The sequence below is a fragment of the Anopheles ziemanni genome, chromosome 2 (assembly GCF_943734765.1).
Source record: "Anopheles ziemanni chromosome 2, idAnoZiCoDA_A2_x.2, whole genome shotgun sequence".
In the NCBI taxonomy this organism is placed as follows: domain Eukaryota; kingdom Metazoa; phylum Arthropoda; class Insecta; order Diptera; family Culicidae; genus Anopheles; species Anopheles ziemanni.
In genome coordinates this window covers 26,727,582-26,747,156 of record NC_080705.1, presented here as the reverse complement: position 1 = coordinate 26,747,156, position 19,575 = coordinate 26,727,582, and the positions used below count along the sequence as shown (strand labels likewise).

Genomic DNA, 19,575 nt, shown 5'->3' with positions numbered 1-19,575 from the left:
ACGCCAGCAAAAATCGGAATGGATGAGGTGCATAAGCATGCAAGTATGGTGCGGCGGCGCCAGGAGCAGCTATCGCCAGTCGAGATATTTATGGTAATTATCTTGCAAAGTTTATTGAGCACACTCTGCCAATAGTTTCCGATTTTCTTCGCAGGAAAAAAGACTCGTTTATGGGACGCGCTATCTCATATAAAATTACCATTTATCAAAAGAGATAATTCCAAACATCAAAATAACTTGCATTTCGGAGAGTTATTTTTCGTCCATACTTTTCCTACGGTTACGCTACGCAAAGAGGTATTTTGAAGCATTTATTCCTCTCCAGAAACTTCAAAGAATGTTTAAAACATTTAAAAATAATTCTTCGATGCAATCGATTCGCAAAAGGACGTCAAAAATATATTTTAAGAGACATGAAAACAACTTCCATGAACAAGTCTAGTGTGAAATCAAGCCTATAATAAATGATAGCAACTTTTATCGATTCGAAAGGGTAAAACTAAAAGTTTCTTAACACTCTGTCTTCATATACGACGAGGTACTTTTTAAAGCAAGGAAATATTATCAACTTGAATTCTTTCAAAAAAGCACACTAGATAAGTGTAATTAGGTGTATTATAAATATTGTACAACAAAATGTAATACACAAAATAGTAAAACACTTTGATTTAAAAGAATGGCCATCGAACGAAATGTTTTGTCCTACATTAAAAATCTAAAGTTACAAAATGAACCAAAAGTTGACGTATTGAACATTTTACTATGTCACTTGCGTTTACAAGGGCTGGTTTGAAGTTCAAAGAGCATTTCACAGTTAGCGTCAAGTTGAGGTTGCTTTCATTTAAAATGAGCGTTATATTTAGAACTAGTAGACCTTACAGGGAAAATGTCAACGATGTAACCCCCCTGAGGTCCCCACAACTCTCCAAATATACCATCATCATAGCGAACACAAAGAAAACCCGCAAACATGCGCCATTTTGCGCGAAAAGTTGCCCACGTCACGATGAAAGCTCGGCGCTCGCACCGATTGTGCGTTTGCCAGAATAAACACTCCGCCTTGATGGGTGCCTTTTTTTTTGCGTTTGTTTTCCTTGTAATTTTCCACAACACTAGACCTCACTCCCGCATGTCCACGAGGGAACCTCGGGACAAGGCCGTCAAATCGCGTATGCGTGAAAATCTGCAACGCAAACGTAAAAGGTTCGCGTGTAGCATTTCATCGCCGAATGGCACCGCAGAGTTGCGTGCTGCTGGACAGAATGGTGGAAAAGCGGAAGGGCAGGGGGGGGGGGGGGGGGGAACTCACCTTCAGCGGAATGGCCCAAACGTAGTGCACCATCTTCACGAACGACATCACGTTGAACGCGTCGTCCGACATGAGGTTGGTGATGGTGCCGGCATCATGTGCGAAGGTCCTGGCGGGCTCCTGTCCACCCGTCGATGTCCCACCCGATGGTTCGGTTGCATCCCTCGATGGTGCATTTCCGGGCCGCTGCTCGCTTGCTGGCGTTGCACTTTCCGGAACATCACGCACCGAATTTTCCTCGGTTTCGCTCTCGGGGGATGTTTTGTGGCCGGCGCTTGTGTGCGCCTCCGACCCGTCGGCAAACTGTTGAACCCGATTGACATCGATGGATGCGTCGCTCCTGCTGCCTCCATTCCCACTGCCCCCTCCCTCCGCCTGGGCAGCCATCTTGTCGGAGGGCAGTGTTTTATGGTGCATCACTTCCGCATCGGCCTGGATGCGTTCGGCATCTGCTACCGTTGCCGCCCGATTGTTGACAGTCCTCCGGGATTCCTTCCCTGCCTGCTCCTCCCCGCCACCGTGCCATCCGCCCTCGTCGAGACTTTTGGTGCGTGGTTTGTTGCTTTGATGCGGCCTACCGCCGACCACCAGCGTGCCGCGCCTCTCCTGCACCGAGTGAAAGCAGCTCGAGCTGAGCAGCAACGTTTTCCGGTACACCAGCCCTTGGAGGGCATTTTTCAGCCGAATGCCCTCCGCGTCCATCAGATGCGTGCTGGCCTGCGAAAGCGTTCCCTGCGCAAGCGACGCCACCAGCACCAGTACGGCCACGATCCAGCCATTAGCGAGCAGCGTGGACCAGGTAATGGGACCGACGTTCGATTCCAGCCCGACCGTTTGCGTCCCAGGTGATTGATTTGATTTACCCAAGCCGTCACCGAGCGTGGTCGTCTGCCGCCCCTCCCGGGACGCCGTTTCGTTGCCCAAAATTAAGGACGCAACCGACGGAAAGCGGCCCTGCGTAGCCGCGATGTAATCGACGATATTGGAAATGCAAAGTGGTCCCACCAGGGCGCACAGGTCCCCGGTCAGCTTGAGGAATCCGCCGACGAGAAACATCCGCCAGCCGTTGCGCACGTAGCAACGCCACAGGGACGCTCGGACGCTCTTGAGGGAAGCCAGAAAAGAAAAACAAGCGTAAACCGTAAGATTAATTGCTCACATTCTCTGCAGGAGTGAAACATATCGGTTCGGAATGTTCGTCCCCTTGAACGGTGGGATATATGTTTTTTGTGCTCCCAAACGACAACACCTGAATCTTTTGATGGATGGAAAGCACCTTTAAGCCTTGAAGTGGGACACCTATGTCCCCTTGTTCAATCAAGGATGGAAATGGATTTTTTTTAATATTCAAGTTCACGTTCCTCTTCGATGGAGGCGCATGGTGGTTTATCCACCAAACACCAGGCGCCTCCATCGATGTGGAAAAGAATATACAGTCGTTGTTAAACTAAACTTCATCTCGAAAGCAAAAGTGTTGTCACCAAGTTTTAAAAAAAAAAGTCAACAATTTCTGTCTCAAACGCATCTACTTTTCTTCGTAGTCATCAACTTTTGTCTAGAAAATCAAACAGGTAATTGTGGTTTTCTTAGAATATAGCGCGCTAACAACAAAAACATTTATAAATTCATGCTTTAAAAGTATCTTCCAGCTAACGGCATGTATTGTGTGCCGACTGTATCTATGTTTGCGCATTTCGAAACCTGCATAGAGGCGGTGAATTTGGGGACATAAACCTATTTTCATAGCTTCTAAACTGGCTTTGTTTGTTTACAATCGTTGCTGTATTATTTTCAACTTTCCGTCAGTACCAAACTTTTTATTTGTTAATAACTTTACAATAAAAATTTCTTTTTCGTGAGCAGCTCTATAACGCAATACAAACAATGATCTTGTTCTTATATTCATTCTAAATAATAAAAATTTAGACAGGGACAAAATCAAACGACAACGAGACAAAAGATGATGAGTTAGTGAAAAACTCATATGCGTTGTAAATAGAATTGTATCAGCTATTTAAAACTAGATACTTTAGAGACATAATTTATGCACTGTATGAGTGGTTGGAGGTTTATATAAATGTGGCAACAACTGTAATAAAACAGAGACACAACCGTGAGTAATCAGAGTATGATCAACATTAGAAACATGGCACATGAGGATAATATTAAACATATGACACGAAATATAAAAGCTAGAAAAAGGCATACTATCAAAAATCACATGCAAAGGCAGGAGTGAAATGAAAATGCACATTAAATCAGCATCATATGCGTGTCTGAAGAAATCACAAAAAAAAACAACGATAAAGGAACAGAGAAATCTCAACTGGTCGGGCTCGGTTTTGCAGCCACAAACACCAGCAAATATGATTTATGTCACGGAAAAAAGGATCAAAACCATGGAAATCATTGAAAGAAGGGACATACCGAACAAAAAAAAATGGTCAAACCTTTTTCGCTTTTCAATCCCCAGCAGGAGCGAGGCCTATCCAAGGACCCATTGTTGGATGATGGTGAAATACTCTGTATTTTTTCTTCCTTTCTTTCTCCGGCCGTATATTCTCTCACCATCGGGCTGTCGCGAGGCACAAATCCACCAAAAGAGCAAATGGGAAAAAATAATTGAACCTCAAGGCAGATAAAACGTGGCCGGGTCCGTTTCCGGCCCAAATGAGGGGCGGGTCTTTGCAGGCTCGACCCGGTCGACAAATGCCACCTCCGCTCGTGCTGGCGGTAAGATAAGAAAACCACCGAAAAAGCGACTTGGGTTGGGTGTGAAGCGCAAAAGGGGCAAAACGTTGATTTGCATGACCGAGGGAAAGCTTATCGCGCTCGACCGTGGGGGCTCTAGTTTTTCACCCGATGAAAAGCGGTTGAAGCCAGTGAGGTTTTTCGCCGCTTCACCGACCATCGCACAGATGCGCCCTTTGTAAAGCGCGCCTAGCGGTACGGCCCGGGTGTCCGACTCGTGTCCGTGCGAAGGCCAGAAAACAACCCCCGTGCGGGGTCAACCCATTGTTGACGGGGAACACTACAAATCCACCGGCTCAAATCGCTAAGTACCGGGCGTGTTCGTCTTCTAAGCGCTCAAGCGATCGCTAAATTTTCCACTCCGTCCGCAATGGGGGTTTGGGGAAGTGGTGAAGTGAATTAATTATCAGCTCGTGTAATCCCTTTTTTTCATCTCCTTATTAAAGGATTGTGTTTTTCCCTGGCCGGCTCTTGCAGCCTATCACTCACTCCCTCCCTCTATCTTTTTTTCAGCCGTAAATTAGTGCCAGAATGACAAAGCCGCGAATGGTCGGGGCTCAAGGAACAAGTAAAAAAAAACAAAGCTAGCGAAAACTACCCACAGAAAGCACCACACTGTGAATTGTCACCGAGAGTGAAAAGGGTCAAACCGTGTTCAACATTCACGCACAATTAGTAGCAAAGCGAACCTTAATGGCACGGATAAGGTCTGTTTCGTGTCGATGGACGATATGAAATCTGCACAATCTCGTGGAAGTCCGTGTACGAAAAAGCCTACCTGAGTAATGCGAAGTGTAATATATATTTTTTAATTTCTGATTAATGGTTTAATTCACATACTTGCGCAGCTAAAATCCAACTATTTAAACCCCAAACCAAATTGATTCATAATGGAACTAAACTAAATGTTGAAAAAGAAAACCATAGAGATTATTTTAATAGCAAGACGATACAAATGACAGCAAAATTACATGTTACTGTGGAAATTTATTTCAATACATTTAATTTTATTATGTTTAACAGCGTAAGTTAATACCACCTCATGTCAAAGTTTTTCCATTAGAATAAAAGTACAGCTTATAGCATATTTACGAATAGATTAGCAATTTACAATTAGTGTATATGTGTTTCATAACTTTTACTAACATGGCACAATCAACTTAGAAGCTGTAAAACAAAAATCGTTCTTCGGCTTGATATCATTATTATATAAAAGGTAATTAATGCTGCATGGTAAATGTACCGCAGAGTGAATAAATCTGAATATAAATCATAATTAATATTGTTTATTGTTTATCTGATTGCTTGCCTCTAGGGCTATGCTAGATATGTTGATTTGAGATATATTTCGTATAAATAACCTAGATATGTTTTGTACAAAAAACCTAAAATGAGCTACAATCACAGTACATAAAAGATACTCGTTGACCAACCGAAAAGCCTTTAAGTTGATGTTTCTACACGGTGAAACTTGTTCTACTAACTTGCATCAATTAGACTTGCAAAACACGGACAATGGATGTGACAAATAAGTACATGAGCGAGAATTCTTATTACAATAAACAAGACACATTGATCTATGCAAAAATGCTACTTTGGTGACAGAACGGTGCTGCCGGAAGGAGAAGACAACATTTATAAGAAAAAACTATTTTGTCCAAGAAACAACGAAGAATACAATTCAAAGGAACAGCAAACACCGAACCAAAGGAAGGCAAGTAAACTCGGTGACGATCGGGAAACAAGTGCTCAACAAAATAGTTAAACATTTTCTGCCGTCCCGTTCCGTGCAGCATAATTAATCATGTCATTATTCCATACTTAAGCCCCATTCTCTCGACTCAGTGCTGGTGGAAAGTTATTGCTGTACCTTTCCACACCGCGGGCACACGAAAGGTACGTGAGTAACCGGATTATAATTACATTGATGTGCAGTAGCAGAAAGTTCTACGTGGACGACGTGGGAATCCCGGGGACTTCCACTATCTTCGTGGCGTTGCCTTTATCGAAGGGAAACGAGTTTGTCCAACTTCCCGAAAAAGCGGTTCGGAAAAGAACCTCAAAAAAGTTCACTATTTCCGGAAAGCATCGAACGTTCGTTGCGACCGTTTGCGCCCGTAAACACATGCGACTAAACGGTACGCACCCAAGGTTTGATTTATGGCCGTGGCGTAAATTCTTGCGTAAAATTAACTCCATTTCTGGGGTGGGAAAACTAAGCAGCAGCGGTGAGAGGGACGTGAAAGCTTTTAAGGGACGCTGTCAACTCTTGAAACTCGCCGATGGAATGCCGACCCCTTTTTCATCGCCAGTGCGCTTCTTATACTATGCGTTAAGAGAGCTAACGTGCGGAAAAACGGTCATCTCTTGAAAAACCCCCCTGGTAGAAAGGAGAAGAAAAAATCACCGAAAACTATCTCCGAGACCGGCAACTTACCTTGTAGCTTTGATAAATGAACAGAAACTGATCGTAGTGATAGCGGCTGGTGTCCTTCTCGTGCAGGCTCCCGAGGCTCTCCAGCTCCAGCGGCTCCCGGTAGCCGCGCCACAGCAGCGGCACGATCCAGTGGAAAGTGATTTTCGACAGGAACGGCGAATGGGGCGTCTTGAAGCCGGGCCGCTTCTCGCCCGACATTATCGATGAAACGTGCCGGCGTCCGGAGTTTTGCTGGAGAGTAAAATGTGAAGGCAACAAAAAAAAAATACCGATATTGAGATAACCCGACACGATGGGCGACGGTGGGGAATGTGTGAACCGAGCACGGTCGTTATCCAATCCTGCGGAAAGGACACGTCGTTGTAAAAGGGAAAAATAAAGTTATTAAAGTCAAAATCGATACCATGATTAATAGGATCCACTTTTTGCATGTGTTTGTTTGCTTGTATTTTCGTTACATCGTTCGATGATTCCAATAAGCAAAACGGGAATGAAGTGAAGGGTTATCTGCGTTTGAGCCTGCCCAACATGTCAGCTTTTTGTCCCCGGGTTTTCGGGGCCTGTGGCTTCATTTATGTGCCAATATGATTCCAATGATCTGCCATCCTCAACATCAGTCAAACGCCGACTGGGTCGAATATTTTTACGAGTGGGGGATAGGGTGAGAGAGAGTGTTAACGAACGTCGGCATCGATACGATATGGGGATATGAAAACTTAATTTGAACCATAATTTTTCGTTTACGCTACACGATCAATCACAATCCCCGAGCGTTTTCCCGGAACGAAAGAATATAAACGATCTAAAAAAAAGGGGATACAAACGCAACCGATGGGTTCGATTTTCAGTCCCCGCCCGAACCGACGACAAGAGCTCACGCTTGTCAAGTGTCATTTTAATACCTCATTTAAATTCACCTTTTCCACCGATCCTGAAACCTAAACGAAAACATAGCTCCCATAACGAGGTACTAACAGCAGCGAAACGGGAAAGGATTCCGAAGAAATCCAAGCCCCAACACCTTGACCTCGGGTCGCTGTCAAAGGTCACGTGGAAGGTTTGGCTAGAAAATACGATTCCATTGCTAGCGTGAGGAAAACAAAACGAAAAAAAAGTGGCAGGCGAATGGAGTGTGAAGATGCCTTGTGGTGGCTCCCTCCCGATGCTCTCGATCAAATCAGCATCGATAATTTATTCATGACACTCGTCAGCCCCGCTGACACGATGGATCTTGGCCGAGTTCCGAGGGCTCGGAAAGGCAGGGTTGTTTCGTGCCGCCCCGGACACGGTGGAAAGGAAATAACTGATTTCAATGATTAATAAATACGGCATTAATTTTAGCGAACGTGAGAAAACTGTGCCAGCCGGGAATTGTCCTGCGACGCGATGCTGGTTCAATGTGCAATCTCCCAAACGTGGTTTTAGAACCGTTTTGCCTTAGCCAAGTATTTTCCAGGTGTCTTTAGTTTGATTGAGAATTGGAGGAAGCTTTAAAAGAAAAAAACACTTTAAGCAATTCGGTTAATATTGCTTTGCATCAACAATTTATTAAAAACCCGGCTGGTCAGCTTCATAGTTTTTTGGAGCTATTTTTCATTTTAGGGATATTGGAAAAGCCAGTTTCTTTTTCAGTTCTACCCCTTTCCATCACTTTAATATACTTTTCGGGTGTTAAAATTAAAATAGTCTAGATTTTACGTATTGTTCAACCAGGAGTACGAGTTTTATATCGAACTGCAAAAGAACAATCTCTCATCCTAAATAGCATAATTCTGGGATTGTTCAAGTCCGGCGTATCTTCTGATTTATGTTGACATGACAATGTAAGGTAAAAGTTAAAATCAATGTATCACATGTAATAAAATAGGAATAAAATTTATAAAATATTTTCGTATAATACTACGTTTACACATCAAGTAAATTAAAACATAATTTAATAATACTTCCACTTCACATTATTTGAAATCATTAAAATATGTTTCGGTGACTTTTACAGCTTTTTGCCATAACCCAGCCTCTTTTGGTGTGTCACTTCATGGTATAAATCAATAACTATATAAAACTGAAGTCTTCAGCAAACTTATACAATCTATTTTTCACATTAAAATAAACTAAGCATAACCAAACCATAGAGTAAATTTTGATAACATTATGTAAACTCAGAGTAGTACAAATTATTGGCCATGATACCAATTGCTCCAAGGATACAATTTAACCCACACACACACTGCAATCGAAACTGGAACCTAAAACCCGTGCTTTCCCCAATACTTTATGATTATAACATTCCCCGCCCATAAAACCATCCCGATGTGATCAATGGCCCGTCAACATTGTTTCAAACCTCACGCGTTGTTGCATACAACACAAACAAGAAAAAATAAGGCCGGCCCGAGCGATGATGGAATGCCGTAGGTTGCACCGAAACGGACCGAAAACCACAACAAACGCATCATATGCATGGCGTGCATATTTATATGCTACAAAATGGTCCAACAGGAGCGACGGGGGAAAATAAGTCAAACGATGGGAGATTATTTTAACGCCACGTCAAAGCACGTTGCGTGCACTTGCTCGTAAAGCCGCCCCAGGGCTTGGTTGGCCACACACACACACACACACACATACGCCAAAGAAGAAACCGTGCTAACCAGATTATCGATGCCATAAAATATGTCCTTCCTCGCGAGCTCGCGTTCGCGCTCACCGGTTCGGCACGTTTTTCGCGTTTTCCGTACAATTACATCAACCGGTGCGGTGTAAAGCCTTTCGGTGAAAAATTTCATCACGCATTGCCAACACATTTGTCAACGTGTCCACTAGCTTTTCATTGCCCGTTTCCCTCTCCCTCTCCTCTTCGGTGAGCCCAATGATTTATGCTGTTAATATTTCCACCGCTTCAGCCACTCGGTTTTCCACGCGGCGCGCAAATGATTGTTTTTCCAACCTGCACGACAAGTTTGTCCGCGTTGTTTTTGCCATACTTTCTATCCTGTAACCCTCCCCCTTTGTCCTGTTTTTCCTCGCTCGGTCAGAAATGACGGCCCTTAGCGCCGCCGGCGTTCGTAGGGCCCGCTTTACATGACCATGAATTGTCGACAGGCCTGTTTGTGGTCGTGGCGTATCGATTTCGTTACAAAATCAAAACCGCATCACCGCGACCGAGCACCGGACAAAAGGAAAACCATTTCGTGCGCGAACGCGACTGTTTATGTTTGTTTACGCGGGCGCGGGTGGAAAACATCTCTCCGCACCAAGGCGGGAAGGGCCAAGGGCAATCATGTGTGTGTATGTATGTGTGGGAATCGCACATTTTCTACGAATATTTCGCTCGTTTTCCCAGCTAATGTTTATCGAATATACGCTTCGGAACCGACCGTGAGGTTTATTTTGCCCAAAAAGATTTCTTGTTAGAAGATCCTGTCTCGATAAACATCCGGAAAAATACCGTTTCTAAAACCGTTCATTAATAAAATTTACCTGATCATCTATTTGCCCTTTTTGCTTTTCGAAATAGCATCTTGGGGCGTTTCCACAGTTTACCTTCTAATTTGATTAATTCTAGCAATTATTGAGCATTTAGAAGACCCTTATTATGCCCGAAATACCTACCGGGTACGAAAACAACGGCCCATTCGGACGAAAACCACCGAGATCTTAATGGAAGTCCCGCCTACCATTGCCACCGAATGGGTGGGGGGGAAAGAAATTCCCAACTTCGGAACCACGGAGATTCTTCGGGAAAAGGTGGTGGAACACATTAGTGCATTTCAGTTTCTAATCCTAACCCTAAGGGTTCTGCTTGCCCCACCACCATACACATTTTCTCGTGTATGCTGCTATGTACCGACGCGAGAAACAAAAACCCTCCAACGGAAAACAAAACGACCACGAGCATTCAGTAATTCAGTTAATCCTTGCCAAAATTACTACACCAACTAATTGTGCTCCATTATGTAAAACTATTGCCATCCCCTTCCCCCGGGGACGGAATAGGGAAATGCAAACAATCCGAGGCGTCCGGCCGGTCGGAGGTTGCCGGAAAACTTTTCCGCACTTGCCCACATTTCTCGAAACAGGGGGAGGAAAGGGGATGGAGGGCACAAGAACCTCACGCGATGCAGCTGGAGTCGTGTGGGACCATGTTCCGGTTTGCCTTTCCGAAACATTCGCCCTTCGAATGGTGCAACTTTTTATGTACGCCAATCTAATTATAATTATGAACTACATTTGAACCAACACCAACTGCCAACGGGTGCCCAGGGAGATCCACCGACGAGGGTAGGAGAGGGGGAGGAATTATGGGATCGAATCCAGAATTCTCGCCCGAAAGTGTCCCCTCGTGAGGCTGAAAAGCGAGCGAGCAGAAGTAAGCAACCGGGTCTCAATTGCCTGGGAACGAAGTTCGGGGAATGTGCGAGAACAACAAGTTTGAAGCGGGAAAAGGGGGCCAACGCTAAAACTCACATTCAAATTACCCCACCAGGTAGACGGTGGGACAAGGACAAACCACTGTCAAGTGGCATGGAAAACCTAAGCTACGTTTAAGTTGGAACCGTTTGTCCAACCCTCCAAAACGATACACTGACCGGACTTTCGGAACACGGGTCTAAGGAAGAAAATTGTGCACATACAAAAACACACACACACACACACACACCCCAACGCGTGTAGTGAAAGGACTTTATCGAACCCTAGAACCACGGGAATTCGTGCCCGGAATGTCGGAGCCAACAATCAACGGCGAGCAATAAGGCCCTGGCCTATGCTGGATTACTCCTTCCTCTGCCCCTCCAGCAGCGTCACACGGGCTGTCACGAACTTTTCACAGCAGGCAAACGCAAACTTCGCATACACACGGGAATGCGCTTGCACACACGTGGCGTCAAGGCATGTCAAAATAATATTTAAATACGAAATCCAATCCACCACCAGATCGCCACCGACCGAGTGTCCTTGTAACCCAGGATGGTGGGGGGGGGGGGGGGGAGGATAAGGTGGAACAAAATGTTATGCACTTTTATGTTTACCTTTTGCCACCAGACTTCTCCCCTTTTTCCTGACCAGAAAACTTCAGTGTGCTACCTGCAGCAACAACAAAAAAGGAGAATCGTGTCCCTTTTCCACCATTTCCACCGTAAATCCATCCACCCGGGGTTTACATCGGGGGCCCGGAGTCGATGGAGGGCTGTCAGAACGATATAAATTCCATGAAATTTATGATATCCTACAAAAAACCTCAGACCAGCGCTCCAACTAGCATGACCGTTCGCTCATCAATCAGTGTGTTCCTGTGTGTGTGTGGGGGGGTTTTTGTAAGTCTCCCGCTGGTTTGACACACCAACGATGTTCCGAGCTTCATGGTGCGAACACCGAACGTGGAACGTGGTAAGTGTGGCGTGGGCACTTGTTGTAAAAACAAATTATGCTAAATGTATGCTAATTGCGCTACCGTGCACCAAAACCGACCCCGGATGGACAACGATATGATGCGATAAAGTGCGATAAACACGCGCTTGCATGGCACGTATGGGCGGCGGCCGCACTTGCATCTATCCTGCGAACCGAGCAAAAAAGCCTCGCTCCTCTTCCTACCAGCCATATCGAGCTTTTGATTTGTGGACTTGATGTTAGGTTTGCAGTCAATTAAATTATGCCATAATTGCACCTGCTAATTGTTGCCATCAATTGCATACGATTGTCAACGATCGTACACGGAAATAAACAAAGTCGCGTGGCGTTTAATTTCAGATTAGCCCAAACGACAACCCTGCGCTACGGATAATCTCTAATGGGACCGGGCGAGGCGGGAGTAAACTGGTGAGGTCAGTTTTATTCACTTTTCTTCACTTCGTTTTTAGCGTGTCAAATGGACCGACACTTTAGGTGATTGTTTAAATGGTCAGTAAGTGCCATAAAAATGTAAGCAGCTTACAGCCGGGTAATCCCTCTGTAGGACTTCACTATCGAATGAATAACAAGCGAGCTTTGTTATTGAACTGTACACACACAATGAACAATGTTATCGGATGGGATAATACCGACGTCATAGCTGGCGATGCACTTTCAATGGATTTAAAAAATGTTTTTATTTTATTTTTATATTTATCGAAAAGTCTAATTGTGTGCTTACCTTTTTTTTTTGTAGGGATTGAGCTACATAAGGCTGTGACAAATTGCTGGTGGTGTCAGATAATTAAGTGCATGCTAGTGACTTTACTCAACGATGTGTTGATGTGTTGTGAAATTATGATCCATGCGTAAACGTGCAAAACTGTCCATCTGTCAATACAGTGTTCGGTGAAAAGGAAATCGTGTTTGAATCTGGTCTGTTCAAAGACGAATCGTTGAATTTAGTCTCAACCATGTTTTTAAAATACTTGAAACATTGCGACACCCAGCAACAGTTATTATAGCACTAAACGGTAATAGTAAAATAATATTTTTTACAGCACTCAACTAGAGATCAACTATTTTTCTTGCATTTTGACAATACGAATTAGCTTATTTAAAACAGTATTGTCTACAAAATTTTACTTTCTTGAAATCTTGATCACCAAAAATTGTTTTATTTTCTTTTTATCTAAATGTTATAATCTTGATCCACAGAACCTATTTGTGATTTGTGTATAAAGATAAGATTACTAAAAATGTTTCTATATATACACATACAACACTGTTAATAAGTATTTGATTGTGCAAAATTGGATAGAATGATAAACAATTGTGCTCCAGTGTAACGATCATAACGATTTATTATAATTTTTAAATAAAGTTTTATGAAAATAAGGGTTCTTGTAACCGAAAACCCAAAGCTATTTATATCAACTGCTCCCCATGTAATTCTTTTGAACAAATTTTCCTCTGCTTTCTTTCTCAAATCTATGTTCCTTGTTATAAATTTAACTACTGCAATTATGTTATTGCCCGCCATAATATTTGTACGCCTAATTTAAAACGATTTATCGGTTTAAAAATTAACTTGTGCAAAAGTAGCTGAACAAAATAGAACAAAAAATATTTCGTTAGCAACATCAACACACTTGGGATAAAAAGACAAATTGGATGTGTTGTAAAAACGATTTCATTCAGAAAAGCTTCCAAAATCAGCCATTCCCCACGTACGAAGATAACAAAAGTACCAAGTCCACGGGGAAAGCTTTACGATTTTACGGCGAAAGCCACCCGTCGGGTTTGTCCCAAACATTTGCCAATTTTCCGGATACTGCCCGCTGTAGGCCTCGGTACGCTGACCCTGTTGATCGTCGACCTTACGGATGTGGATGAACAGCTTGCCCTACGCAATCCCGGCCGAAAACACATAAAGCTAGCCTCCCACCCGATTGCCATTGCCGCCAGCTCAGGATCGTACGTTCTCGGAACGAACAACAACCGTCGATTTTATGACGCCCTTACACAACAATCGGGCCGACAAATTGGGACAGTTTTCGCGAGGTGAAGCGTGAGCGAAGCCGACCCATTCGCCCCATTACTTACCTCGAGGTAGAGCGTAAACCCGTCGATGGTGGCCAGCGTCGTCGCGGTCAGGGCGCCGGCCAGCGTCAGGAAGACTTCCGGCGAGCCAAGGATGCTGGAGCCCGCGGTGGGCCCGGTGACAGTGTCCGTGACATCGTTGATATATTTAAATTTGCACCACCGCACTATCGACTGGGCGCCTTCGGATGCCAGGGCGATGTATAATAGTCCTGCAGGGATAATAAATAAAAAAAACCCCGGAGTGATACCAGTACCGATCCTGTTTTGCGGGTAAAAAGCACCGTTTCCTTGCTCTTTCTCTCTCTCGCTACCAACGGGTTGGCAGTGCAGTGTGAATGTCAGCACGGTTCAGAATAGTCATCCGTCCTGGTGGTTCAAACTTCCTCGCCGCGAGCGCATCGAGTTCCTAACTTTCAACGGAAAGCCGAACCACTCCGCTTACACACCCAGCGGCCGAAGCGTCAAAGAGTTGGTGCCAAAAAGAAATGTTGCACGGGACAAAAAGGGGCAGCCCCTTAAGGACAAAGTGGTACAAAAGCCCGGGAGCACGGTGCGCTCATGTCCACCGTTTGTGCGGCCAATATTGCGTACTCTATTGGATAATGCGAAACTACACGCACACACCGTGTGTAACACATAAATAGTCACAAGGACAATGTCGAAAGTCTGGAGCAGGGTAGTTAGGGAAGTGTACAGGCTGATGGGAAGAAGCACACCAGGGTGTAATATCATGCGACATGACGAATTGCGAACACCGGCCCTGGCGAGTCCGAATTTTGACCCAAAACGAAAGCGTATGTATCATGCAGTGAAGTGGAGAAAAATCATAGACAGACAGAGAGAGAAGGAGAGAGAAAAAGAGAGAGATAGAGAGAGAGAGCGAGCAAAGTAGTGCGTAACAGATAAAGAGTTCAGCATAACGTTGAACCGAGGGGTTAGGGACACGACGGTCGGGTGGGCACGAAGTCCTTTGGGGTGCATAATTTATGGACATGCTTCAGATTGAAAATTTATTTGGCGATGTAAATAACTTATTACTGTAGTCAAACGGCGTCCAGGGTCTCTACCGGTGAGCCTTGCCTTTCGGTGTGGGAGAAACGGGCCGACCGCTCTCGGCCGACACTTCCTTGCCCCTCCCTCACCATCACCAATGTCACTCCAGAAGTGAGGTTAAGATCCCACAGGGAAGTTATCGGTGGTGTCACTTGCGGGATTTTCCCACATTCGTGCGTTCGAAACGGATTGTGGTCCGGGCCGGGGTGAAGGTGCGCATTCCGCCGTTCGATAACACCGAACCCGAGCGATACCGAAGCCGATGGCCGGGGCGCAATAAAGCTATCAGAACCGTGTCCCGTGTTGAAATTCGTCCGGTTTCAAGATCTGGTCCGGGTGTGTTTGGAGACGCGTCAATTTATGGTTTTTCCGCTATTGTGCCCCGGTGCGGACGGGATTCGGTATCGGAAAAGGCGCACCGTCGATGACGTCGATGCTTTGTTGACCGAGGTCGAGGAAAGGTTGCATGCTGGAGATCCTCATCCGACTGATCGTGCGAAAGTTAAGAGCAGATGGACGAGGCTTTTTATCCATGTCGGTATCAAGGAAACCTACATTACATTACTTATATTAAGCTTGTATTGAGGATATATATATATGTTAAATTGTTGAAAAATAAAAAATTCAGAAGCTTACAGTAGGGACTTTTACTGCAATTTTTGAATGTTTTACGACTAGGAACATGCAAAATGATTAAACATTCTAGAAAAGATACAAACAAATGTCTCAGCAAAGACAAAATAGCAAGTATCTGTTAGGAAGCAATAATGAGTATAGAACAGAAATAAATAGTGTTAACGACTCCGTGAAACTAAATCATGATACGTAACAACATTATGTTAAAATAACTTCAAAATATGTTGTGATTGATTTAATGATTTGTGTCGGCTACACAAAAAGCAAATTGCTGTCAACAAGAAACTGATTTAACAAGTAAAGTTTTTTACGATTCATAAAATGTAGTATGTTCTACGGCGTTCAGAATTTTCATCAGAAGTACTAATAACTAAGCTGAATACTTTAGTCCATATTACTCGTCTTCGTTTAGGATTTATCTTGTTTAAAATTTAACAAAGCTCGTTCAAAATTTAACAAGACTCAAAAGCTAAAACTAATACCGAATAGTCCTTTAACTTTTAACCATTTTAAATATAGAATGAAAAGAGGACAGAACGGAGTTTAAGGAAACTTAGACAAGTATGTAATACTACAGTAAAAGTAACTGCCTGTAATTAGAATTACATACAACAACCGATGTCACAGAGATTATTAATTAACTCTACTTGGTCAAATAGACCCGCCACAACAATCGACAGCTAATCGACAAATAAACACACCCGTAGGTCAACCGACAACATGAACCAACACTGCACAGCCAGCAACACCGAGCCGTGACAGTAACAATCAATTCCAGCGCCATCCTTTTCATCACCCACCACCCTTAATCGTGTTCCTCGTCAACGCAAACGCAACCACTCACCACATTTATCTCGACGCTCGATGGCTCGGACGAGCATGGCCAATCCGACCGGTGCAAGGAGGCCGAACCAGGCGGCCCCCAATCCGAACGTAGCCATTTTCCACCCGACTGCATCTGCATCAGCATCAACAGCACCACCGATCGACCGGTTCGAAGTCGTAGCCATTGTCGTCCCAAATGCTTCCGATTGAGCAGAGTGCGCTTCCGGATCCGGCCGGGCCGGGTCGGTGCTGCCGGTTCGAACCAGCTCCAACCGACCGACGGTCAGCCACTGGTGCCCAATTTCGCCGAGAGCGACGAGCAACGCCGCCAGCAACACGATTGACCGCAAATTATGCAAAGCCAGCAGATTATGACGCCTGCAAAATGGAAGCGAAACGAAGGAACGTCCCGGGTGGGACGAGTTAGTCAACCATATTTGCCCACTGCATTAGACTACTTGGAGGACACATCCAGTCATCGGGAGCCCCAATCCGTACGGTTGGATATCGCAATGCTAAACAAACAGGGCGCTCGGGCAGGAAGACGATGTGCATCGATCGAGCCACTTGACATCGATGCACCGTAAAGAAGGATCGGTTTTCGCCACAATCACTATCACCGATTTCCGTACCAGGAATATGTTGCTTGTTGGTTGTACTGACTTCCCGAGAAACATGACGCTCCTCGATAATATTGTATGTTATCAATTCAACAAAAAATGTTGCTTACTTGTAATTCCTCAAACCCTTGCTAAGCTATTTTCATACTTAACTAACTAATTTTCCTACTAGGGAACTAAAAAAGAAAATAGAAATCTACATCTTATTAGCCCATTATTTTATACCCTGAATTAGTTCTTTTTAACTACACGGTTGTTGTTTGTTGAACAACCTTTTGCTTTAAATTTACTTTGAACTTGCTTTCCTGCAGTTGAGAGATTTGTTGAAATGTTAAAGATTGCTTAGGTTATCCCTTATAACTTGTTTAGTATCAACATACCACCAGAACCCATTTACTAGACTCTTTTTGCAATGAGATTAGAAATATTAGCAATTTGTCAAATATGTTCATAAATTTTATTCGTTAACTGAACATTTTACCTAGCAAAGGATGTTTTAAATTCGTTATAGATCTGCAGTTACCAAGAACTGAACTGCTAATGACTATTTCCATCATTGGTAACGCGCAAGCGAAAATTCAAGCATTTCCTGGTACTTTCAACGAATGACTCAAAGACATAAAGTTGACGGTGTTTTCCTCTTTCCAAGAAACTTATGAACTCATCCGCATTAAAATACATGTTCCATGTTTACTTTCCAACAGTGTTTTTCCTATTTAGTTTTTCATATTTTTGCAATAAACATATATCACTTTTTTTGTTATGACCTATTTTCATTTGCTATCAATTAACTATCATATTTTTTCATTATACTTGAAGCGTGTTTATTGAAAAGCGACTATTAAGTGACTAACATGAGCTCATCTTCTCGACATATGCCACGGGCAATTGAAAAATTGACAGCATACGGCAAACCTATTCACGAAAAACTCCGGTCCACGTATTTCATGAAATTGCGAGCAAATGAGGCAAAAAAATCGTACACAACAAATCTCCGACACTCTTGAGTAAATAAGGCAAAGTAGCACCTCCCAGCCACGGACACCACCGTGGTCATGGTCGCATATGACTTGACCGCACCATGCTTCACTAGCAAAACAACCGATCAACCCGGACGATCGTCGATTGTTTACAGCTGCGGGGATGGAGATTTCTTTTCCGTTTTTTTTTGCCGCGACGAATTTTCCTTCCCACAGTAAAACACACACACACTCACACACGTCGAATACCACCGTTGCACCTGAATAATCACCTTTTTCCACATTTCCACGCCACGTAGCCGAGGGTCAGAAGTGAACCGGCCAGCACGAGCGCATTCACCAGCAGACTCCACAGGTTTAGGTGGTACAGCGTCCGAACAGCTGCCGGCGACGGCTGCAATCGCTCAGCCGGGCCGATCACGGTCGAGAACGGGTTTCCACCTTCGGCACCATCTTCCCCCCATTCGGCAACCATTTTTCCTCTTCCGTGCTTCGGCACAAAAACACACACACTTTACGGGGGAAAATGGAATTTTGTTATTTGTTATTTGTTATTTGTTATTTGTTATTTATTCAATTAAGATTGTCCACCATGAAGGTTTAACAATGGTTTATCTTACTAACTAACATCTTAAAAATAGAGGTATCAAGGAAGAGAAGGGAAAATGAAGGGGAGAGAGTGGTTAGGACGGGGAGGAACGCAAATGGGATCTGAGAGATGAAAGGGAGGAAAAGTCAAACCACTCAAAACGCTCATTGAAGCGACGGATGGAGGCCACAAGTGGGTCCTCCTGGCCATGACGCGTACGACGAGTAGGCACAGCAAGAAGAGGGCGGGGACGGAGGATGCGGGAAGGGGCGTAGATGTGGGCGAATTTTCTCACGCACCCGCACTGCTTACTGCTTCGGCCTGTTTAACAACTTGCTCTATCAACGGCACAACACTTGCAGGCAATCAGCGTCGCTGGACAAACTCCTGATTGACTGTACCACATTGTACTTGATGGAAAATTTACCGCACCAGTAACGTACTGCGGTTGTAAACACGGAACAGATTTATGATCTCCTCGCAGAGCAACTGGTCGTCAGCATTTCGAAACATGGAGATGTATTTAATCTTGCACTACAAAGACGATTTTCTGTTGGATAAAACAACACTTTCTTAGTTTTCAATTTTAGATGAAAACTTGAGAACAACTTCAATATTGATGTATTTTTCCAGAGCCCACTGAGACGATCAATCACAGAGCACTGGTTCACTCCTTTTACACACTTCGGTGCGATCCTTCGCAGCGTACGGCGCGATCGTGACTGAGGCGTTCGTCCGTGTGACCAGCTGGACAGTCACGCCGAATGTCTTTTTTTATGTATGTTTCGAACACGAACGCGCCTTTTACACACACATTACGGCACCAACACGCGTCGAAAATCACGCTCTTCACGCATGCTCCCCACACAACCGATGAT

The 19,575-nt window shown here is 44.2% G+C and overlaps 1 protein-coding gene across 1 annotated transcript in view; it reads right to left on the bottom strand.

Annotated features, from left to right (window-relative positions):
- LOC131293303 (ATP-binding cassette sub-family C member Sur) overlaps positions 1-18,583 on the bottom strand; it is a 44,053-nt gene extending 25,470 nt beyond the window's left edge. The window contains exons 1-5 of the mRNA XM_058321383.1: positions 18,381-18,583; positions 16,528-16,886; positions 13,995-14,203; positions 6,498-6,728; positions 1,310-2,413 (exon numbers count right to left, since the gene is read on the bottom strand). Of these exons, the coding sequence (XP_058177366.1) occupies positions 1,310-2,413; positions 6,498-6,728; positions 13,995-14,203; positions 16,528-16,886; positions 18,381-18,583 (2,106 nt within the window). The remainder of the gene's footprint in view (positions 1-1,309; positions 2,414-6,497; positions 6,729-13,994; positions 14,204-16,527; positions 16,887-18,380) is intronic.
- Between the last annotated feature and the right edge of the window lie 992 nt (positions 18,584-19,575).